This window comes from Triticum urartu, chromosome 1A, assembly GCF_056163025.1.
Source record: "Triticum urartu cultivar PI428250 chromosome 1A, HENAU_Tu73, whole genome shotgun sequence".
Lineage (NCBI taxonomy): Eukaryota > Viridiplantae > Streptophyta > Magnoliopsida > Poales > Poaceae > Triticum > Triticum urartu.
Genome location: NC_141873.1, coordinates 11,442,999 through 11,467,281, shown reverse-complemented (window position 1 = coordinate 11,467,281; position 24,283 = coordinate 11,442,999). Strand labels below are relative to the sequence as shown.

Genomic DNA, 24,283 nt, shown 5'->3' with positions numbered 1-24,283 from the left:
AAAGGTAATTTCAACACTTAATTTTGATGAATCTATGGTGCAAATGAGGTGAGGAGGAGGAGGCAGCCGACAAGCTTAGAGAAGGAGGTGGGGGGAATAAAGTGGGGAAAGTGAGTGTGTAGGTGTGGCTGTCCAAAAATATCTAGCTGGTTCCAGGTTACTAATGACGCACCACACAGCCATGCACCATTAGTAACCCAACATACTAATGGCGCACCACACAGACATGCGCCATTAGTAGTTTTGCAAAAAAGTAAAAAAAACAATTTATACTAATGGCGCACCGTGGCGCAGTGCGCCATTACTAGTTTAAACTAGTAATGACGCACTATGCAACGGGGCGCCATTAGTAGTTTTGCGAAAAAGTAAAAAAAATACAGTAGTGGCGCACTCTACCCGGATGCGCCATTAGTATGTTTGAAAAAATGGAAAAAAAAAACATTTTGTTACTACTGGCGCACCGTGTGCCTGGTGCGCCATTAGTGTCTTCCACACTAATGGCGTATCTCCACATGATGCGCCATTAGTATATAGTAATGGCGCACCACTTCTCTGATGCGCCATTAGTGTCAATTTCATCTTTAGCCCTTTTCCTAGTAGTGAAAATTCTTTGTCCAGCAGTTTTATTTTGTAGCTGCTCAATAGAATGAAATAGCAAAGGAAAGAGCTATAATAAAACATCTGAAATACAACAGAAGTAATATATACTTGTGATGGCATCGACACATTATTCGCAACTGGCTCCTCCCCTCTACATCACCACCCGGGGTAGCCGCCACCACCGTGGCCATCATCTCGTTCTCGTCGCCCAAATCAACACATCTCAAGGTCGATAGGGGTGGGGGGCGAGCGGCCATACTTACCTTGACACCCTCGGTCGCGACATGCTCCTCCCCGGTGCAGAGACATGGCTTAGTATTTACAATGTTTATCGTGAAACATAATGGAGATCGTTCTTGGCTCAGGGGAATATCTGGCGTAGGAGATCTCCTGAGTAGGCGAACGACTTCTCGGTCTCCTCCAGGAAGTGGTCCTTCTCTTTCCGAGACCAGCTCTAATAGCAAATGTAAGCAGGTTAAGACCAATCCGTGGGAGGATAAACGAGCAGCCAAGAATAAGAGCGTGAAAATCAAAGCTCTTGGACTTACAGAAGCAACTTGGTTTAGTGTGGTGCAGACATTCTGCAGCAGCTAGGACAGGGTACCTTCCCACTTGAAGAACTCCCGCTCTTTCTTGTTCAGAATCTTCTCAGCAACCTGAAATGAAGAGACGTTATGATTACTCCATTAAAGGATGTCAATTCATGGAGGAACAAACAACTTTCACTCACACGACATGAACAGATTATGGGCTAACATGATGCCATGATTTGGAAAGTACAAAACCAGGATTCAAGGTCCAAACCGAAATGGACAGCTATAGGATGAATATAAAGTTATATCTAAAGTTATATCTACATATATAGAAGTAGATGTGTATATAATGTGATATATACTCCTCAACGAAGTACACACAGTAATACCACGCGTCTACCTCCTGTTGGAATTTCAATCAGCCCAACCAGAAGAATGAGATGTAAGAACCAGAGCCAACACATGCTTTACAATAATATGTCAAGCCATTCAAGCACACACTGTTTGACTTAGATGAAAATTCTGGTACAAGACTATTTTCTGCAAAGACATACCTTTTTGCAAATCATTCGGCCTCCGGCAGTATGAGCAAAGTACACATTAAAGAAGTGGCAGATAAATGCTTGGGGCTCCTTCTCAGACAACTCTGGTTCTGGAATGGTGTGGCCCTGTTCCGTGAACCATTCCAGATCTTTCTTCAGTGGCTCTGATCTCTCCAATCCAGTATTCCTGAACTCTGCATCTGTAAGGCACAAATAATGAGACTGTCAATCAGCAGCATCAAGCTAACAAAGATGAAAGAAACATTCCAAATTTTTCCTAGAGAACCTAAATGCAGAAACACATTATATAACCTGTGACGGTACCACTACAAGATTTCAGTAATTATGACGTTTATTGTTCTAAAACAGAATAAACGAAGTACCGTCGCCGGCGGGCATGCTCTCGACCTGACCACCTCAGCCAGCAGCGGCGATCGGATGCGGGCTCCGGGGAGGTGTGGCAGGGGGGCGCGTCGACCTGGTACGGCTTGACCTCGTCCTCCTGCGGCTTCCTCGGGATGAGAGCTCAGGGCACCGCCCGCCTTGTCATCAGCGCCATGGGGAAGAGCAGGGCCACGCCTTGCTACAAAGAAGAGGAGAAGATCCGTGGGAGAAGCCGGCCTTCCATCGGTGGCCAGTGTTGGAGGAGCGATGGGGCGGCGGCGGCGGCGGCTGCAACCCTAGCTTGGGAAGTGGGAAGGCAAAAGGAGAGAGGAGGCTGCGTGCGAGAGATGAAAAAGAGCCCCTGCCGAATCCATGCGTTTTCCCCTTTTCTTTCTGTCCTTTGATGTTTTTTTTCTTTTAAGAAAACCAGCTTGCTTCTCTCCCTCGACGTTGCCCAGTAAAAACGGAGCCCTTGATGCGCAGCTGAATGTTTTTAATGAGGTCATGATCATAACTTTCCGCACCTGTGCTGCCGACGAGGAGCACAAAGACGTGGCCTGCAAAACACTTGACATGAAGACTCACCGCCATTCCTATTCCTATGGTACGTTAACGAAGAAACATACCGGTTCTCGTATTATTGTTTTTGGGGAATCCAGTGCTATGAATTTCAGAGTACAGAGAAAAGGAATCCCACATGATGTTTGTCATTTTTTGATAAAAAAAACTTTTTCTTTATCAAATCACTCGGGAAAAGAAAAATCCCGATTGGGCTCCCTGCCGTTCCCCACGCGACAGATCCTCACCCCAGACCTCGCCGCCGCCGCAGTGTAGGTGTTGTGCGCTGACGGCCACGCGCGGCAGGAGAGCTCGAGCAGATACGGAGGTCGGCGCGCGTCTCGAAGAGGCCACCGTCGCATCTCCGGCCGTCTGCGATAGCCCTGTACGGCGGAAAACTAATCCGCCATCCATCGCGGGGGGCCGCCCGCGCGGCAGAGCAGAGCTCCTGCGGTTGCAACCAGCAGGTTACTCAACCAATCTCTGCCCGTCAGTTAGTGCTTGTTCCTGCAGTAAATAGTACTCCCTACGTAAACTAATATAAGAGCGTTTAGATCACTATTTTAGTTATCTAAACGTTCTTATATTAGTTTACAGAGGGAATAGAACTTGTTTGGATATACATAGCTGCAGAGAGGAATTTCTTTGCATGGAGTTTGATTTGATTGCTAGCTGGATTGGGTGGAGAAGATTGCATATAACGATGCATACCAAGTACTCTTTCTGTAAACTAATATAAGAGTGTTTAGATCACTGTTTTAGTATTCTAAACAATCTTATATTAATTTACGGAGGGAGTATCTGATTACTAGCTGGTTTGGGTTTTGAACGTGGATTCAGGCTGTTGGGGGGAAGAGGGGAATTAATTAGTATAGACAAACCTTGCAAAAATCCAATTAAATGCTTTGATCTGAGAAATGCCTTGTCTCATGGAACCCACCTGATTGATGGGTTAGTGTTAAGGACAAGACTCAGATCTGTACATGTTTGATGTATTAAAATGTTATAGTTGGCGAGAAAATTGCTTCCGTACTCAGTTGGTTTAAGGACAAATCCTAGATTGCAGTGTATACGGAGGCTATATGCTTGTTTCCCACTTATTAAGAGGTGCCTGACTTGACAATTAGAAGAGATTATTAAACTGCAGGGAAGCTTATACCTGGGTGTTTCTAGTGAACTTTGCCCACACCTTGCACTGTTTTTTTTTCTGCTTCAATTTTTCTGGTAAACTTTCAAGTTATTCTAGTGAAGTTGGAATGATTCAGTGTGTTATCTTTTGTATCTCAGTTTTTCTTAGTATTCTGAATTTTCTAACCCATTTCCGTACTTTTATGTCCACATTTTATCAGACTTCTTGGGGAATTCCTGATTGGACAAACCTCTGTCCTATTTGTCAAGTGCCATCTACTTAAATTGAAATGACAATCAGGAAAGCGAGATGGCAGAACCATGGCCACTGTATTCATCGTCATCTTGTGGGAAAAAGAAGCGACCATGCTCTCCTGATGACGGTGCCACAAGTTCACAAGGCAGAACTGAGAACAGCACAAGCCTTGGTTTGCTACTTTCTGCGTGAACTTTATTAATTTATTCTCCTCTATTAGAGTAAATTACATGCTGGTCACTAAACTTGCTCACGTGTGTCAAATAGGTGATCATTCTCAAGAAAGGTGTGGCTGCTCCTGGGTGCAGGTGCACCTACATGAACAGTACACATGAAAAAAAATATATATAACATGAAAGAAAAAATCAGAATTTTTTTGACATCAAACTAGATCAATAGATTTAGCTTTCTGCAAAATTTTGTGACCAAATAACATTTGAGGAGCCCTCAGCAAAAAAAAATCACTCCTCAAAAGTGAACAAAACTTTGAACACAGATTTGTTTTTTTTTTTGCCGAGGGCTCCTCGAATGTTATTTGGTCACAAAATTTTGCAAGCAACTAAAACTTTTGATCTAGTTTGTTGTCCCAAAATTTCAGATTTTTTTCGATTTTGTTTTGTACTCCCTTCGTTCCAAAATAGATGACTCAACCTTATACTAATTTTGTACTGAAGTTAGTACAAAGTTGAGTTATCTATTTTGAAACGGAGGGAGTACCTTTTTCAAATGTATTGTTCATGCGGGTGTAGGTGCACCCGGGAGTAGAAAGTTCAGTCTCATCATTCTCTTAATTTCCACATTTATGTCAAAGTTAAATCACCACCAGCATGCTATATCAGATAGACACCATGAGTCAGTGTAGTTATGCGCGTAACCATGCTGTCTCCTTTACTTCCTTTTCAATGTTCAGGCCTGGTAAACTCTGAAACTCGTATGATGTATGCTGTAGTTGTTCATTTCAGTTATATACTCCTAGAACTTTGGTTTCGTAGCAGCTAGCACATGGCAGAAATTGGCCAGCTGCAACAAGTCGAGAGAGGCTTCATTTTTTTTACAGAGATTGCTTAGAACAAAATGCTACATGTCAGGTCACCATCTGCTACAGACGCCCTCTCTCATTTGCTTCCATTCCTACTAGCAGGGCCTTACCCGAGAAAACAGAGGCCCGGTGCGAAATTCAAATATGGGCCCTTGACATTTTACTTTTCCCTATTTTTTTATATACTGCCCTAGTCATACTTGCTAGTTCTAGAAAACATCATAGAAACTAAAAGTAAGAGACAAATATCAAGAATTTAAAACTGAACATGGAGATAAAAAGGAATGATGCAACCTTCAGTTATATGGATAGAAAGAAATGAAGCAACCTTTGACTGATTTGAGAGGCAAGATCATGTGGCAGCCCTGGTTTGGTGACCGAGAACTCAAAAACATCCTAATGCAGTTTCTTGGTCTAACTGCTCTTGTTGATGAACCATCGTTTGTCGATCAAGAACTCAAAACAACCAAATGCAATCCAGTCTTGTTTTCTTTGGCAGGGGAGTTTCTAATTGATGCTGATGGGTCACAGAGCAAGTCAAAGAGGACAAGAGAAACCCGAACTTGCATGCTTACCGATTGAAGTTTTGAGAAGAACACCAGATAAATAGATGGGGGACTAGGAGTAGAGCGTTACATATTCCAGCGGACTCTTTTGGGGAAATCGCCAAGAGTTAATAGACGCGGATTGGAAAATGGAGTAGTGAAGATCATTGATGATTTAAGATTTTAATTATGAATTGTGCTCGATGTTTGAGGAAGACGAAGAGTAAGAAAGAGCACCGTGCGTCAGGAGAGGATGTAGTAGTTTGAGAGAATACTAGTTGGCTGAGTTGATTAATTGCTTGGAGACTAGTGTACTTCCTGCTAATTAGCAATACTCTGGCTGATTTGGGGCCCCGGCCGGTTTGGGGGCCCTGTGCAGGCGCACACCCTGCACAGGTGCCCGGTACGGGCCTGCCTACTAGGACACTGCAGGTAGCAGAGGAAGGATTGCCATGGTTGATGTAGTAGGAAACAGAGTTTCACCACCAACGTTGGTATCTCCCATGGTTGCTACTGGTGGGATCGAGTGTCCGTAGTCGTCGCTGTTGTACGAGAGATTTGTAGCGCTGGTTGATTAGTTTCTTTGGGGTGGGGCTGGAACAAGATCACATACAGAGAGGAACTAAAAATGGACTATAGGTGTCCGGTGGCTTGCTGCGAAATTGGGAACATGATCAGAGACTCTGGATGGACACACTAGCTCGGGCTCTGGAGATTATATGGGTTTGGTGACCCAAATGTGCAAGTCAGGAGAGCGGGTACCTAGCCGACGCCCTCAAAATAAGGTCTAGTAACCTTTCAATAAATTTGCCCTATTTTGGATCACTTCTAGTTGTTGTATTAGACAGTCAACATCAAAGACATTATATTTTGTTAAGGAGATTCTACAAATTGTACGTGAAGAACCTTGCACTCAATCCCTCATGGTGTCGACTTCTGGGGAGGGTTGATGGGCTTCTTGATAATCCCCCTCTCCTCTCATGTTCTTTGTTTAATTTATATTTGTGGTGTTTTTGCTTGGCTTCCATCCTTTGTAATCTCTGCGTGGCCGTGTCTTGCATGCACCCTGTCTGTAACCTGTAAATATTCATGACAAAATTTATTTCCCATTAATAAATTGTTAGCTTTTGTGCCCTAGAATGTATATACAGGGAACCTAGCTAGTATGTCATGTCCATGCCTAAGTAATACAGTATAGGGGTGCTCGGCTATTGAAGGAGGCCCGCAAGCTCTCCCTCATATTCCATATACCAAGCATACTGGTACATCTTGTGCTTCAATTGTGTTGAGATTTGCTAGTTAGGCTCAAGATGGTATATGCATTCCTCTCAAGATTGTGATCATGACATGTACATACTCTCAATGTGCATCATCCATTCTTGTTAGTGCTTTTTCTGATTCTGGTTGGGCAGGATGCTTGGATGATAGACGGTTAATAGGTGGTTTTGAAATACTTTTTGGTCCTAATTTAATCTCATGATGTGCAAAGAAACAAGCCTTAATTTCAAGGTCATGTACAGAAGTAGAATACAAAGCATCGGCAAATGCAACAACAAAAAGTATTTGGGTTCATCCATGCCGAAAGAACTTGGAATACGACATGAACAAGCTCGATGTCTTTGGTGTGACAATCTTGGTGCCACATATTTATCCCTTAATCCAGTCTTTCATGCAAGGGCCAACGCTAAAATTGATTTCCATTTTGTAAGAGAAAGAGTTGCTCGCAAGGAGTTAGATATTCGGTTTGTGCATTCAAAAGATCAAGTTGCAGATGGCTTTACAAAAGCGTTGCCCACAAGAACCTTTGAACAATTCAAGCGTAATCTTAACTTTGTAAAGTTGTCATTATGGGAGGGTGTTAAACTAGTCATGTGGCACATAGAATTAGTTAGCACTACAAGAAATATGTCAACTTATGACCACCACTATTGGTCACTGAATGGTCACAAATTTCCATTTATGACCTTTTTGTGACCAAAAACATAAGGTCAAAAGTTGGGCGTCGTAAACTGACTATAGCGACCTTTCTTCTGGAATGGTCGCAAACGTTTATGACCAAAATAAGCCTATTGTTCTGTTTTGGTCACTAGCAACCTCCCCAGTCCACGTAGGCATCCAGCGTGGCAAGCTGATGTGGCACAAGATTCAGCCCGGTCCAATTCAGTTTTCTACATGGGCCTAGCCCAACAATTCGGCCTTTTATATTATTTTTTTCTGTCAATTCTTGTGGGCTACTTGGGCCAAGCCTAGTATTTCAGCTTCTTTGTTTTTGGGCCTTGGCCTTCTTACAATCAATTGATTTTCTATTTTCAATAATTATATTTTGGAGCTGGTCCCACTAGTCAGAAGGGTCCCACAAGTCATAATGCCATACATGAGTCCCACATGTCAGAAATTTCAAAATTGCTCAGATTATATTCATAAGTGGGTCCCACTAGTGAAGTTTCCATATCTTCTCAACATACATAACTGCTATTTCAAACAGGACAGAACAAACATAGTTCATCAAATAACACTACATAGCCTTTTACAATCCGTTACAATATTACAGTTTACAGTCTACTACATAGCCAAAAGAACTCTTTGCAAAGTACGGCTTCACTGCTTCGCACTTGGCTTCACGGCTTCACACTCAGAAAAATTAGGACTGGAGTTCCTGTAAAAGAGTGAACATAAAGGAAAAAAAATTAGGCTTGGAGCTCCTGAAAAAGAGTGAACGCATAAAGGAAAACAAGTAAGAAAACTATACAGGAAAACAAGTAGAGTGTATTGAGCATATATATGCTGTCCCTGGAAGGCGAACACATACGACAACAAGAACAGCAAGAAAATTATCCAAGAATAGAGCATGGAAGCGGATTAACTATATGGAACCAAAAACTGAATCATTGCAGATCAGATTACACAGGAACAGAATGTAGAAGCAGATCATATGGTAGCAAAACCAAATCATTACGGAGAACATAATAATACATGAAGAGAAAGATGCAACTATCCAGGCCAAAACTGGACAAACCACAAACAACAACAACAACAACACAACGAGAGAAGTAGCCCTATTTACATCATGTTGACCAGCACAAGCAGCCATATATGCATCGCAAACAAAGAACACTCGACATCCAACATCTGAAGACATTGCAATTATTTCTAAGCACATCTAGCATACTAGTTTCCGCAAAGAGCATAAGCAAGCATGATACCATATCAATTGCATCACATCAACCAAATTATTCAGGGAGCACAATATGCACATGAACAAAGACAGGTTTTGGGTCCTGTTTGATTCACCTAGTTGATGAGGGCGGCTGAGCGGGAGACGAGCTCGATGTCGTTGCCATCAAGGACGATCTCATCCTTGACCTTCGCGGACTACAGCTTCGCCAAATGCAGCAGCAACACCTCCGACAACCACAGCAACAGCACCAATAATGACCTGCGTGACATTTCATATCATCATTACAGAATAAAAAAAATTAAGACACAGGCAGCAAATATAGCTTCAGCATTACGAAATTATCATGTAACTGTTGAGCAGACAGGAATATAGCTTCAGCATTATAGAATTACCATGTAACTGTTGACTGTGAAGCTGTCAAACAGAAACCTGATTATAAACTATGGACTATGAGATGTCACAGCCGATCCAGTGGACTGTGAGATGTCAAGCAGAGCAACATCTGCTAGAGCAACAGCTCCATGGACTAAAATAAATGCCCACAAGGATCATGAGAAAGTGCTAAAAAGGTTTGTTGTAAAAGAGTGAACATAAAGCTACCATTAGAGTGTACTACTGCTGAGGCCAGAACCAAACAACTTCAATGGAAACACAAAATGTAAGCGGTGGAACAGATCTAAAAAGGTAAACAAAATATGAATTATGGTTCACTTAAAATCTGATAGATGTTTAGCAAAATTGTTTGTGGGAGTAACCTTAATCGTTCAAAATCAGAGTTGAAAATGCAAGGAAATTAAGTTGCAGAAGACAATCAGGTATTCTATTTACACAACATTGTCAACAATAATAGAAGGAAGCAAACCTAATTAATAGTACTTTACAGTAGATAAACATTTGTTGATGCCAAAAAAAGACAAAGGCGTGTACCATGACATGTCCAGCAAGCCTAATTAATAGTGTCAAACTGTAGCTATAAATAGCACATTAGCAGCAGCATAATACTAATCTGAAATCTTAATTGAAGTCCGTGTATCACTGTCCCAAAATTAAGAAACATGTCTACTAAAAGCCATGGGTCAGCTATAACTGTCCCAGAATTGTCCAAGGCTTGGCATCTGGTCAAGATGCCGACGAATAAACTCTACGTCCTTAACTATGTTATCTGCCCTGAAATGCTTCAGATACTCCGCCTGCTCTGCTGCAGATGTTATTTGAGAAAGAGATGATGTTGTCAATAGTGTTGACAATCCTGTTCCTCGCTGAAAAGTAAAAATAATGTCAGCAAAGGAAGAGCAAGCAGTACAGATTCATGTCAAATATACATGTGTAAGATACTAGAAGCATTCATTGCATATCTATGTGTACTGCAATAATTTTACGCCAAGCAATGCACTAGTACATCAATTACACTAAGCCTCAAACGAGGTTCACCAAAGCTGAAATAGGCTGCATGGCTCGAACGGTCCGCATCCCTCATATCTCATAGCTATGGGCCATCACGGATGAACTTAAAAGTAAACTAGTTTTAGCCACAAGCCACGGGTACAAAGAAATATACTAAAATGGCTTGAAGCTAAAACTAATCAACCATTCATCTCTGGTAATGAAATTTTTTCTTCATTGGGACACTGCTACTTGAGCTAGATACGACAGATAAAGCTACTCAACAGGAAAATAATACACTCAATGGTACACTCTGATGTATAGTTGAAACCAAAGGATAAGTCGAACGAAACTGCAAAGAAATAGATGATTTCTCTTCTATAGTTAAAACTCACTCAACAGGAAAATAATACACAATGATACACGTGAATTAGAAATGCCCATTATACACAGCCTGAAATGCCCATTATACACAGCCCGGAGGCTGTTCTACAGAAAAACACTAATCAACCAACCAAGTAAAACCTTCTGAAAGTAGATGATCTCTTATCCGTCCTTGATATATTATGACTTCTACTAGAACTGCATTTACTATGAACTGCAACACTTTGTAACCTATAAGCAACAATGATTACTATCCCTGGTAGATATATACTACACCTCTTGATTTTGATGGATAAACACTCATACATTCATGAAATTTACTGAACATAAGCAACTCATATATATGACATGTTTGTAATGGCAGTTTGGTACTAGTGGCTGTAGAAATATGGAAAGAACACATTCAGGGTTGGAGGTCAGACACTTGCACGCCCATCTCCAAGGTTGGCTGCTAGTGCTCCATTGATTAATATATGAAATTTGAAAGGGGCTAATCTAACCATCAACCTAAACATCCTTAACTACTCCGTAAATACAGTAGCACGAAATCTGGACCTGATAAGAGTCCTAGGTTATGTATGTACAGAGCAGAGCAGCGGCGAGGGTAATGCAAATCACTGACCAAAAAAGTGGATCAAGCTGAAAATCAGTAACAGAAATTGCAGGATTGAGTATATTTAAGCACAGAAATGTACGATTTCCTACCATGACCCGTGCCGTGATTGAATCATGCAATTTTGGCTAGTAATAATAATTACGAGTTCTATTTAGAGTAAGTAGGAATCAAAACCCCATTAGGAGCACGGAGACGACAGATGATGACTCCCTGACTCCATGCTTGAAAAGGAAGGAAGCGACAATGGTCATGGCGATGCATGGCAGGGGACCCCCAAACCAGTAGCCGCTGCCCACTCCGTTCCTGGACGAACCTCCCTACGCGGCCAAGTGACTTTGGCACCGGCCCCGTGCCGTCCCGTCCGTCACCAGTAGCCCCCCACCCCGCATCGTGCCACGGTAAGTACGTACGTAGCAATTACTGCCGCTAATTAATCCCACGGGTAACTGAAGAAGAGGGGCGCACCTGGGATGCGAGGATCTCAGCACCGCGGTGGAGGAAGAGGGTGAAGTGGCTGGTGAGGTTGAAGGGCCCCGTGAGCCACCGCCCCGCCGGCACCACCAGCGCCGCGCCGCGGTCGCCCGCGTGCCTGCCCAGGTCCGCCACCGCCCTGGCGAACGCCGCCGTGTTGAGCGTCTTGCCGTCCCCCACCGCCCCGTACTCCGTGACCCTCCGCATGTGCTTCCGGCACCCCGCGCCCCTCGCCGCAGGCGTCGCGCCAATGCCGCCCGCGCACAGCGCCAGCGCCACCGCCGCGCACAACACCGCCTGTAGCAAGGAAGGAACTAAACCCATCCGTCAGTCTCGATCCGCGCCCGCGCCGGCGCCGAGCAAAAAACTTGCTTACCTGAAGCCCGGGGTGTGCTGCGCGCCGGCGAGATCCGCCTCAACTCGCCGGAATCGAGTGGAGTAGAGGAGTCGCGCGAGGGAGAGAGAGAGGGCTCGCGGGGGAGAAGGGCGTGGGGGAGGCCATGGACGGCGGGGAGCTCGTCCGGAGGGAGGTGGAGGTGGCGATCTAGAAAGGAGGAGGTGGCGGCTGTGATCTGGAAGAGAGGAGGAGTGGTGTGCGGGGGAGAGAGGGGCTAGGGTTCACTGCACGGGGGAGAGGGGGGAGGATCTGAGGGGGGAGGGAGAGAAAGAAAGAAAGAATGGAGGCGGGGGGTGGGTGGAAAATGTCCATGAGGACAGACCTAGGGTTTCGGCTCGGGTGGGTTTGGGCCATTGGATCCGGAAGCATCCGACGGTGGTTGATGCGTGATCTGCGTGGTATGCTCATGGTCCAATCAGAACGCAGCAAACCATTTGATGACCTTATGACCAATATAAATTGGTCGTGATCGATTCAAGATAAAAAAAATTCATTCCATTTTTCAGTGCTCAAAATGAGTATTTTTGTGAAAGTCCTATCAAATATTTGTTCAAATGATTCCATATTTCGCACAAGTTTGCATCTTGGAATGGCAAACAATATTGACAAAGGGAGTTTTCATTTTCTTTGGACGAAAAAACCATTTTCCATTTTTCGAGTGCCCAAAAGGAGGTTTTTTTGTGAAGAACCTATAATATATTTGTTGCAAAATTGGACCGAATCATTTTTCTAAAATACTAGGCCATATTTCATGCACAATTGACCAAATGGTTGGGTGTAAAAAGTTTTGATCCACCTCTCGTGAAAAAGACAAATTTTCGCCAGTTCAGGTGGAAGCGGGTCAAATTTGAACTGTAGCTGCCTTCTAGTTTGCTCTTTATTTTTTCCAAAAATCATTTCTAGGTACATAAGTATCTATTTTATCATAGAAACACCAAAAAAATTCCAAGATTCAACCACTAGCTAGGAACGGTCATTCCTGCCGTTTTGACCGCATTTTGAAACGGGCATAAAAAATTCAAAAAAAAATCAAAAAAATGGAAAACCTTCGCATTGTGTCATCATATGTGACCAAATTTCCAGGAAAAATAATAAACTTGTAATACGACAATTATTTTAAAAAAGTGTTCTCAGAAACGAGCTATCACGTGTGGAGATCCATGGCTTTCAAGCTAAATGATCAATCTTATGGCCACATCCATGGCATAGTTTGTTCAAATGATCTCATATTGTGCACAAGGGTGCATATTGGAATGGCAAACAATGTTGCCTAAGGAAGTTTTCATTTTCTTTGGACGAAAAAACCATTTTCCATTTTTCGAGTGCCCGAAAGGAGGTTTTTTTGTGAAGGAACTACCAAATAATTGTTGCAAAATTGGACCAAATCATTTTTATAAAATACTAGGCCATATTTAATGCACAATTGACAAAATTGTTGGGTGTAAAATGTTTTGATCCACCTCTGGTGAAAAAGACAAATTCCCGTCGATTCAGTTGGAAGCGGGTCAAATTTGAACTGTAGCTGCCTTGTAGTTTGCTCTTTATTTTTTCCAAAAATCATTTCTAGGTACATAAGTATCTATTTAATCAGAGAAACACCAAAAAATTCCAAGATTCAACCACTAGCTAGGAACGGTCATTCCCACCGTTTTGACCGCATTTTGAAACGGGCATAAAAAATTCAAAAAAATCAAAAAATTGGGAAACCTTCGCATTGTGTCGTCATATGTGGCCAAGTTCCTAGGAAAAATAACAAACTTGTAATACGGCAATTATTTTAAAAAAGTGTTCTCAGAAACGAGCTATCACGTGTGGAGATCAATGGCTTTCAAGCCAAATGATCAATCTTATGGCCACATTCATGGCATAGTTTGTTCAAATGATCTCATATTGTGCACAAGGGTGCATATTGGAATGGCAAACAATGTTGCCTAAGGAAGTTTTCATTTTCTTTGGACGAAAAAACCATTTTCCATTTTCTGAGTGCCCCAAAGGAGGTTTTTTTGTGAAGGACCTACCATATATTTGTTGCAAAATTGGACCAAATCAATTTTATAAAATACTAGGCCATATTTAATGCACAATTGACAAAATGGTTGGGTGTCAAAATTTTTGATCCACCTCTGGTGAAAAAGACAAATTCCCGTCGATTTAGTTGGAAGCGGGTCAAATTTGAACTGCAGCTGCCTCATAGTTTGCTTTTTATTTTTTCCAAAAATCATTTCTAGGTAAATAAGTATCTATTTAATCAGAGAAACACCAAAAAAATTCCAAGATTCAACCACTAGCTAGGAACGGTCATTCCCGCCGTTTTGACCGCATTTTGAAACGGGCATAAAAAATTCAAAAAAAATCAAAAAATTGGGAAACCTTCGCATTGTGTCATCATATGTGGCCAAGTTCCTAGTAAAAATAACAAACTTGTAATACGGCAATTATTTAAAAAAAAGTGTTCTCAAAAACGAGCTATCATGTGTGGAGATCAATGGCTTTCAAGCCAAATGATCAATCTTATGGCCACATTCATGGCATAGTTTGTTCAAATGATCTCATATTATGCACAAGGGTGCATATTGGAATGGCAAACAATGTTGCCTAAGGAAGTTTTCATTTTTGTTGGACGAAAAAACCATTTTCCATTTTTCGAGTGCCCGAAAGGAGGTTTTTTTGTGAAGGAACTACCAAATAATTGTTGCAAAATTGGACCAAATCATTTTTATAAAATACTAGGCCATATTTAATGCACAATTGACAAAATTGTTGGGTGTAAATTTTTTTGATCCACCTCTCGTGAAAAAGACAAATTTCCGCCGATTCAGTTGGAAGCGGGTCAAATTTGAACTGCAGCTGCCTCATAGTTTGCTATTTATTTTTTCCAAAAATCATTTCTAGTTACATAAGGACCTATTTAATCATAAATACATGGTTTGGTGGCGATACGTCGAGGTTTGGACGATGGCCGAGGGCCCCAACTCTAGAGCGCGTAAACTCGCATGCCCGTCGCGTGGTCACCGCGTGACCGTAATGTTGCCATGTGTTCTGGGAGGCCTAGGCATGTCTAGTGGGTTGGGCACTCCCCAGGTTGGTGCTAGGAAGAAAATTACAACATAAGATTCTCACGACGAGACCGATCGATGCTCAAACATGAATTAGCAGCCAAGTGTTTGATTAGCGGTACGGGAAATGCACATGGCCAATGGGCGTGAGTTTTGGCTGAGGATGATCATCTACTAAGGAGAATGTCTTCACAAATTTTGAGCTCAAAAGGAGGATCCTAGGTGGTACTTGCTTTGCAAAGTACCACGCTGGACAAAAATATGAATGTTGAAGCTGGGCTCAAAATAATGAATGGAGTGAGCTGAAATTTTGTGAAGGATGGTTATTTGGGCATAGGAAAGCATTGTAGAAAATTGATACCATTTGGACATGCCAAAGTAGTACTTCCTTCACAATGCTCTTCTATGGACAGAAACTTGGGAAAACTAGTGAGAGAGATTGGATGAATGAAATGAGCTCAAAATTGGTGTAGGTAAGTTAATTAGGTATGGTCATGCGCTGGTAAATTTTCAGATCATTTGGGTAAGCCTAGCTAGTACTTACTTCACAAAGCTTCTCTCAAGGTAGAAACTTTGGAAATTTCTCGAGAAAGATTTGCTAGGAAAATTGAGCTGAATATTATCATATGGCAATGATTTGGGTATGGAAGAGTGCCCGAAAAGTTTGAGGGTAATAGGAGGGGTATATATAACACTTGCTTTGCAACGTGCCAATTTGGCCATAAAATATAAATTGAACCTGGGCTCACATAGATGATTTGACTGAGCTGCAATTTGGAGGAGGGTGATAATTTGGACATATGAAGGAACTGTATAAATTTCATGTCATTTAGAGATATAAAAAAGGTACTTCCTTCACAATGCTTCTAGGTGGACAAAAACTTTGGAAATTTGCCGAAGAAGATTTGCTAGGCAAATGGAGCTGAATTTTGTCATGCGGTAATGATTTGGATAGGAAAGAGTGCCCAAAAATTCCGAGGGCAATCAAGAATATATAAATAGCACTTCCTTCATAAAGTGTTGTTGTGAACAGAATAGGAAAATGAATATTGTTGAATTATTTTTGAACTAGGCAAGGAAGGATTTTTACATATTTGATGAAGATATGCCCCAAAGAATTTATGAGATTTTTTTGGGAATTTTGGGAATGATAGAAATATAGGTTGCTTCACAACCTAGGGCAAAAACTGCCACATGGACATGACACATAGGCAAAACTGATGAGATGGCGCCTAGTCATCACAACCCACCACAATCTACAAGGCTATGACCATCTATATTGGTCATTAACAACTAGAAATAAGGCAGCGGACTAGCACTGTTTGCTTTGTGACCATTTCGTGTAAGGAAATTACGACCTTTCTGACCAAAATGGTCGCAATGATTTAGGGTTTGGAGCCCCCTGAACAGCTTTTGACCAATTGGTCTAAAATGGTCATAAATTTATGACCAATTCTTTGAGGGTCACTGACAGAAGGTCATAAGTTGACATATTTCTTGTAGTGTAGGGTAGGTTGTTAGCGTGGATTTCAAGTTCACATCTAATTTCCCCTACCCCCGGGTATCTCTCTCTTTCTCTCTGTGTGTGTACGTGCCTTGCACGACACAATGTATGCCTCACGGGATAAGGCCCGATCAATCTGTGAACACCACGCGGACCTCCTCTAGGAGGTTGAGATGCTTCCCATAATTTCATTACCGAAGCATTAGTGCACTTGTGTTGTCGACATCTTGTGCCTACCCAAGTATTAATGCACTTGTATGGTCAGCATCCATGTACTACCATGGTGTCGACATTCAAGATGCTTGGGTGCTCAAGGTACGTGCGAAATTTCATGGTATTTGGACATGTGGGGAGCTCGTGGCGAAAACAACAAATTTTGGCTTTTGAAAGGAACTTTAAAAAAGTGTCCCTGTATAACAGATTTTTTTTCACAAGCTCCTAAAATCTCCAAACACCATGAAAGTTTTCATGCACCTTGCACACCTGAGCATCTTGCATGCAAAAAAATCATTTTTTTTGTTTTTCTTACTTTTTTTAATGTACCATTCATAGGGTGCAACTGAACCTGGGCTCAGACGCAGATTTCGGCTTTCTAAGCTCTTTCACCAATAGGGAGGGGAAGGCAAGAAAACGTGAGTTGCTCTATATTTTTTCAATCCTTGGATTTGAGTGGATAGCAGACTAGGCTAATAAGTTGATTGATGAGTTACTATCATGCAACTAACTACAAGGCCACAGACCAACACGCATCATAGAGATCTCTCGCGTCACCATCGAGTATGAATGAATGAATGACATTGACAGTTCCATATGGAAAGTCACACTAACTACGTGTGTACTTCTTTCACGCCTGATGGGACAAATCGTGCACTGAATGACTCCCCACCCTTGTTGCATCCATATCAAGAATTATATTGTGAAACTTGGTGGATGTATCTATCAGTTGAAATATGCAAAATTGTAAGGCCTATATTTTGTCGCACAAAACTCTAAGAAGTAATTGAGAATGTTTCAAAAACTAAACCGCCTCGATCGAAAAGTATTCTAGGCAGTTTTGTAGGAGAAACTGGCTTAGATGAGTGTTATCCCTAGCTACTGATTCCTCCATCCAAGTAGTCCTTGCTTTCGATGGTGTGAGGTTGTTAGCGGAGCTCTTCGTTTGGCTTGGGCTTGAGGTTTTTGAGGTCCTGTTCTTTCGCCGCTGTCCCTGGCTTGCCCATCTAGGCCGCGACGCTCAATCCCTCATGGTGTCGGCTTCTGGGGGAGGGTTGATTGGCTTCTCGCTAACCCCCCCTCTTCTTTCAAGTTCTTGAATCTATGTGTGTAGTTTTAGCTTGGCTTCCATCCTTTGTATGCTATGTGTGGCTGCGGCTCGCATGCGCCCTCCCTGTAATATGTAACTATGCATGACATATTTTATTTCCTGGTAATGAATTGCGGGATTTTGCGCCCTAGCTAAGACATTTTTTAAGGAGATAAGCAGAATGTCCCTGGATTTGCCTTGTCATTTTCGATATACAGGGAACCTAGCTAGTATGTCATGTCCATGCCTATGTAATACAGTAGTACGTGAAATGTTGCGCTTGCTAACTAATTCGTTCATTAAGGAGTTTGACTATATATATAGGGGTGCTCGGATATTGAAGGAGGCCAGAGAGCTCTCCCTCATATGTCACATAGCAAGCAACTAGTACATCTTGTGCTTCATTTGTGTTGAACTTTGCTAGCTAGGTTCAAGATGGTATGCACTCTTCTCAAGATTGTCATCATGACATTTACTTACTCTAATAATTTCATTTGTGGTCATGCATCACAGAGCAAGCCTGTGAAGATCGGGCCATGGGGCGGCGATGGAGGCGAACCTCGCGACATCGAATACACTCCTTTCGCACTAGTTGGTGTGGCAGTTCGTAGTGGGGACGCAATCAACGGTGTCAGGTTTACTTACGTGGATACCAGTGGGAATCTGCATGAGGAGGAATGGGGAGGCTCCGAGGCGGAGAAATTTGAGGAGGTGTGTGAATCAGCTAATAAACCATAGAATTTTTTTGCTGACACGTCATGTTGTCATATATATACACAAGCACTCTTCTACAACGTACAAAGTCCTAATTATGAGAGCTATCAAATTTTTGTGCATGCAGTTGCTCCTTCAAGAATTAGAATATGTGGAGGAAATTTCAGGAACGTACGGTTCACCCCCTGAATCATATGTAACATCTCTTGAATTGGTTACCAACAAGGGTCGGACTATCCATGGCGGCACTGCCGGCTCTGGGGGTTCTTTCAACGTCCCGCTAGTTTCCGCCCGGATCATCGGCTTCTTTGGAGCTGCGGGGACGACTTACATTGACTCCTTTGGCATCTATGCGGGCTTTGCTGCATGATCGCTTCATCATGTCTCCGTGCTAGTACTACTACTATACTGGTACTGTTTTAGTGTGTGGTTGCAATAAAAGCAGGGAGCCCTTTGTTAGCTGGTAGGAGTACTAGCTACATGCCTGTCGCGCCATGAACCCCTCTCTGCCCAAGGGAATGCATGTACATAGGTGTATATCGTTTGAGTGAAAACCTTGCAGTGTGCCTTGTATCCAGTGTTATATTAGTTACCATGGTGTATAAATAAATGTAAAGTTACCCCTTGAGACAAGCCCTTGCTGAAATCGCATCATCAAGCACTTGCCACTTGTTGTGTTGAAATTTGGTGTGGCCATCCATAATCCCATTGAGTTATTGACACACCATGAAATTGCAAGTCAGTTTCGTCCTTGTTCTGTCTTGCTTCTCCATTCTTTTATCCTTTCACACGCTGCTGCCCATCATAACAAAATTTATACTCTTTGCCATCTACCCCCTCCGTTCTAAAATAGATGACTCAACTTTATACTAACTTTAGTACAAAGTTAGTACAAAGTTGGGTCATCTATTTTAGAACGGAGGGAGTAGGTCGGAAACAAAGCAATCTTGAGCACGTGGACGGTGGTATGAGTTAATCATGGCATCTATGTAGACTGCAGAGATTTTGTATGTGAACGCTAACTAAACTTTCTTGGCGCCGAAGAGTAAAAATGCTAAGCAGAGATTCAGACAGACTTGCGATATGTTACCTTGTTGTAAATTACTTTCCGAAGAACTAAGTTCACAACCACAAGAGTACTTTCACCCATGCACATTGGGATGTGTTATGTAAAGCAGTTTTTTTTTTGCGGGAAGTTATGTAAAGCAGTTTAATAGAGCATATATTATACGATACAGATGCCTACTTGCCAAGCTCCTATGACATACGATACACATACACATAGCCTTCAACGTAACTCCTAATAGTATCCTCTAATAGGTTAACGGAGTAAAAAAATCAGCTTTGAGGGGCTAAGGACGTGTTCAGTAGTCACCCACAGCCACAAAATCTGGCAACTCCATCGCTAGCAAGCGGAGCCAACTTTTGTCCTGAATTCCTGGTGCTTATTTCGGTTCAATGGGAAGATCAATCCCGAATCACGATGGCAGGGCCTTGCGATGCTGTCATCAATGTGATAGATGCACAGCGCTCCTCCTCTTGTCCCCTTCAGGCAGCGCCACTCCAAAACGATGCCCTCAAGATAGAGAACGGCCCCAAATGCACCCCCATTGTCCGATCCGAGATACTCAGATCTAGGGTTTTCCCTGGAGCAGCCGGAACACGGTGACAACGGTTGCAACTGATGATATCTTCAACAATCAGATGTCCTTCACGATGCCGCTATCGCCCGCCATGACTGAGGTCGACACAATTTTCACTGGCAGTCACGCCACACCAAACCAGTAACCGCCCGAAACCACGTTGAGCCTCGCCGTGATGGCCGACGGGTATTCAACATCCCTCGCCGACCCCTCTACACACCGCCAGCTGGCCATGGGCCCCACCAACGACATATTAGATTGGGGACCAGATCCACGGCACATGTCCGCCCACCATATCCACGGAAGCACGTGAGTTCCCGCGGGCATGCAGGCAAGCGCTGCTGCCGCACGACCAAGGACGCTGCCCTAGTCTTTCATATAACTGGCAGAGGAGTGTACAGATGTTCTAAGGGGTCATCGTTTGATGTCAGGTGCCATATTGGAAGGAAGTAGTACAGCTAGAGAAGTTGCGGAAACAATTGTAGCTGCTGAAACAGTGATCCAAGGTGTTGTCGCTCAGGTAACCAACAATGCAACGCCTGCAACTAAGGTGTCGTAGCAAGAGATGTGTCAACAGAAAGAACCGAAAATGTAGGAAGAGAGTCCGATTCTCAAGGACCGTGCGGCACATTCCAGCATCAGGTGCGGGGCAAGCAGGTAGGACTCGTTCCTTACAATATGTAGTCCAGAAATGTGTCAGCGCAATTGCTCTAACAAGGACTATGACTGATGATGATGCATTGCTTGATAACTTAGATGATCGAAGCACTGATTTACGGTGCATAGCTCTTGTAGTAGTAATTACTATGCAAATGTGTGCAGTGCCATTAGCCATGTGTGTTTAGTTGATAATTTTAGTAGTTGTTTGTCAATTTAGTATTTGTTCTGATCGAGCAAGACTGCCACCTGAAGAAAATTATAGATTAAATTCATTAGCAGCAAACCACTCCCCTCCGTCGCCCCCCCCCCCCCCCCCCCCCCCGCATGGGCGACCGAGGGGCTCCAACCCTAGCCGTCGGGTCACCACTCCTTCCTCTCCCTCCCCTCAGCTGCAGCCGGTCATTGGCGCCAGGTATAGCCTGTGCGTGCGACGGCGGCGGCGGAGGCACTCCTCCCTCTCGCGGGTCATAGGGGGATGCAGGGTGCCCTGGCTCGAGGGTGTGACCCCGATCTGGTTCACGACGGCCCAGATCTGGACCCCGGCGGTGTGGCGGCTGCCCGGCATACTAACGGTGGATGTGATGGCAGTGTTGGCGCCGCTCCTCCCGATCTAGGGCGGAGGGCCTTGGATCTGGGGCGGCGGTCCCTAGGTGGCCTCCCTGTCCGGTGGCGTGGCGGGGTGGACAGGCTGCCGGGGATCGGGTCCGGTGGCCGGCGATCCGCCAGCGGGTTGGTGCCGTGGCTTCTTGCCTTGGTGGCCAACGGCGTTGAGCTGCTTCTCCCTTCAATCCTTGCTTCGTGCACTCCATCGTAACGTACACGGCTGCGATGCTTGCCAGTCACCGGTCGGGTGGAGCGGGAGATGGGGATTCGGATTGGGATAATTCCCTGGTCGGCTCCTGCTGGCCGCGACGACAACGACGCTCGAGGGTGTCGTTTCTCTTCCTGGAGACGTCGTTCGGGTCCGCCCCACCTTTTCCCACTCTACGGTCTCTCATGTGAAAACCCTAGGGCGGCGACGACGCTCATGGCGTCATGTCCTTTTTGAAGGCACCATCGTGAGAGCTAAGTGGTGCTGGGCACGACTTGTGTCCGTGGGCAGTTGCAGTTGGTTTGCCCCTCTTCTTTCAGGAGGCATCTACTTTGGGGGAAACCCTAGATCTGGGTGTCCCAGATCGGATGATGACCAAAAACTATGGTGCCGTTTTCCCTTTTGAGGGCATCGTTTTGGAGCAGGTGTTGTTTGGAAGGGCCCAGAGGCGGAGCAGGGTTTCATCTTCCACATCGATGATGGCAGATCTCGGCGGCATGGTGTAGTGGAGGCTCGACGTCTGATGCGGGTTGACGAACTCGCGCAGGAGGGCGACGCTATCTGGCGTCGTGGTGCCATCGATGACAGAGTGGTCTGTCAAGGTCGGTGCATCAATTCTACTCTGAGGATGGATCGATGGAAGATGGAGGTGACGGCCCTTGCAGCGTGCAGTGCTCACTGGGAGTGTGCCGGACCAGTGTGTGACCCAGTCCAGGTAGTGGCTTGGATGGGGCATCTGACTTTAGATGTTAGGTTTTGGTGCGATGTGTGTTTGGTATTAGGTCCAGACATTCGGCACCCCTTCATCAACGGGATAGAAGTAGCAACAGGCGTTGCCAAGATGGTAGCTTCAGACTTGTTAATTTATCACCTTGTATGGTCTTTATGAATATGCATATGCATCGTCCAGATACAGAGGCCAGGGGTACGTCCTCCTTCTTTAATAAAAAGCAGCAAACCACTTCTATGCAAGGAGAAGAATGTAAAACTTTAAAGTCCGACATGCTACTTTATTTATATTGTTTTTAACTAGTCAATGTGTACGGCAATGCATGTTAATTTGAAAGTATATTAAGTGCATGCGGATATTAAGTAGGATATTATTTGCGTGTTATTACGTGATTAGTATTATATTTGGCTTTAAATTAACTGCACGTTAAACATGTTATTAGGATGGATCGACATTGAAGCAGTCTAGGTCGTTGGATTGACATGATTTAATGGCCGAGATTAATTGAATCTGCCCTTTTAAGTCTTTCTATATTGGTATAGATGCCAGATCAAGTTTGTCCTTTTAATTTGTGAGAACTACGATCGTGATGTTAAGTGCTAGTTAATTAAACCGGTAAACGAGAAAACAAATTGGCTTGCAAAGTAATCATTAATTTTTTTCTACCTTGATACCTATTATTTAAGTATATTTGGACCATTCCATTCACACGGCATATGATTAGTTTGTCTGAGTGTGAACCTTTTCATTCATTTCATCTTTTTATCATTTATCAAGAACGAGACCTCCTTGTCAATCTCCCCCCTCCCCCCACACGCACAACTAAGTTCGTCATCTATGCTGGCTAGTTTTGCATGCGGAAATTTAGCCCGGTCTATCTCGGCATCCTTTTTAAGACGAATCAGAGAGATGGAGAAGAATCAAGTAATGCCAAAATCCAAGAAAGTTTTTCTTTTCACTCCTGCAAATTTATTGGGCCTTACGCAGTGTACTCCCATAATGAAGTAATCAACATCGAAATACCTTGCTTAATACCATCATGTGGACAAATGATGTTTTTGAAGGGAGCCAGAAAGATTGCTAAAATGAATCAGTAAGAGATTCACACGTCTTTCATGATGCATTGGATTTGACGTGATGGTACATATGAGAGAACTAGTATACCCTGTAAACTAAGTTATTCTACCTAGAAGTTGGAGACTAAGCTAAACATGCAAGCAAAGATGATCACATGACTTTGTAATCCGGTCACAATGATCAAATGAATGTTTCTTGAATAACTTGTTCAAACACAAGAGATGCATGAAACCCCTATATATACCCCATCGTCTTGGTGTCAATGTGGTGTACTATGAATTTAGATTTGCTCCCCTGTCTATCCATCTTGAGTTCATCTGAAATATTGGAGAAAACCAAACACATGTATCTTCTAACGCATAATCTGCCCTCCTGCCATCTTGCTCTTCAGTGGTACGGGTACATTTGCCCCGCCAATCACATTATGCAGCGGGAGGCTATGTCCGTACCATCGGCGATGAGTCTCTCGCATCCCAATCTGAAGATGCACGTATTGTTCACTGTCATTATCACCCGTGCTTTCATTGTCAACGTGTTCACCGGTCATGATCTTTCGTACCTTGGCCGTCGTCGAGGAGCAAAAAGTCGCGGCGCAAAAAACGCTTTTGAGAGGTTTTCATACGACGGTCTTTCTTCTTTGTATATGGGTTAATGAAGAAATATACCGGTCCTCGTTGTTTCTTTTTTGCAGAATTGTAGTGCCATAAATTTCTCCGTTAATCTCATATAGTATAATATATTTTAGAAAAACACATGTATTGTTGACAGGTG

General features: G+C 43.5%; 2 protein-coding genes across 3 annotated transcripts; one reads left to right on the top strand and one right to left on the bottom strand.

The window, feature by feature from the left end:
• Positions 1–640: 640 nt before the first annotated feature.
• On the bottom strand, positions 641–2,392 carry LOC147988334 (heme oxygenase 1, chloroplastic-like). The gene is made up of 4 exons (XM_087538677.1): positions 2,059–2,392; positions 1,688–1,875; positions 1,149–1,256; positions 641–1,054 (listed from the first exon to the last, which is right to left on the bottom strand). The coding sequence occupies exons 1-3, from the start codon at positions 2,072–2,074 to the stop codon at positions 1,191–1,193; spliced, it is 270 nt and encodes an 89-aa protein (XP_087394803.1). The 5' UTR covers positions 2,075–2,392; the 3' UTR covers positions 641–1,054; positions 1,149–1,190.
• Positions 2,393–18,227: 15,835 nt separating this feature from the next.
• On the top strand, positions 18,228–19,221 carry LOC125534262 (horcolin-like). 2 transcript variants are annotated; one of them, XM_048697555.2, is made up of 3 exons: positions 18,228–18,315; positions 18,391–18,588; positions 18,719–19,221. In XM_048697555.2, the coding sequence occupies exons 1-3, from the start codon at positions 18,313–18,315 to the stop codon at positions 18,959–18,961; spliced, it is 444 nt and encodes a 147-aa protein (XP_048553512.2). In that variant the 5' UTR covers positions 18,228–18,312; the 3' UTR covers positions 18,962–19,221. The 2 variants fall into 2 exon arrangements, with proteins under 2 accessions (XP_048553512.2, XP_087394728.1); XM_087538602.1 differs by having other exon boundaries at positions 18,313–18,588.
• Positions 19,222–24,283: the final 5,062 nt, after the last annotated feature.

Bases quoted from the DNA above. Each gene is read 5' to 3' on its own strand.
- LOC125534262 (XM_087538602.1), top strand. From the start codon at position 18,313: ATGGTATGCACTCTTCTCAAGATTGTCATCATGACATTTACTTACTCT. The intron at 18,589-18,718 runs GTGTGTGAATCA...TTGTGCATGCAG, and splicing joins AGGCGGAGAAATTTGAGGAG to TTGCTCCTTCAAGAATTAGA.
- LOC147988334 (XM_087538677.1), bottom strand. The intron at 1,257-1,687 runs GTATGTCTTTGC...TCTTCATTTCAG, and splicing joins GCCGAATGATTTGCAAAAAG to GTTGCTGAGAAGATTCTGAA.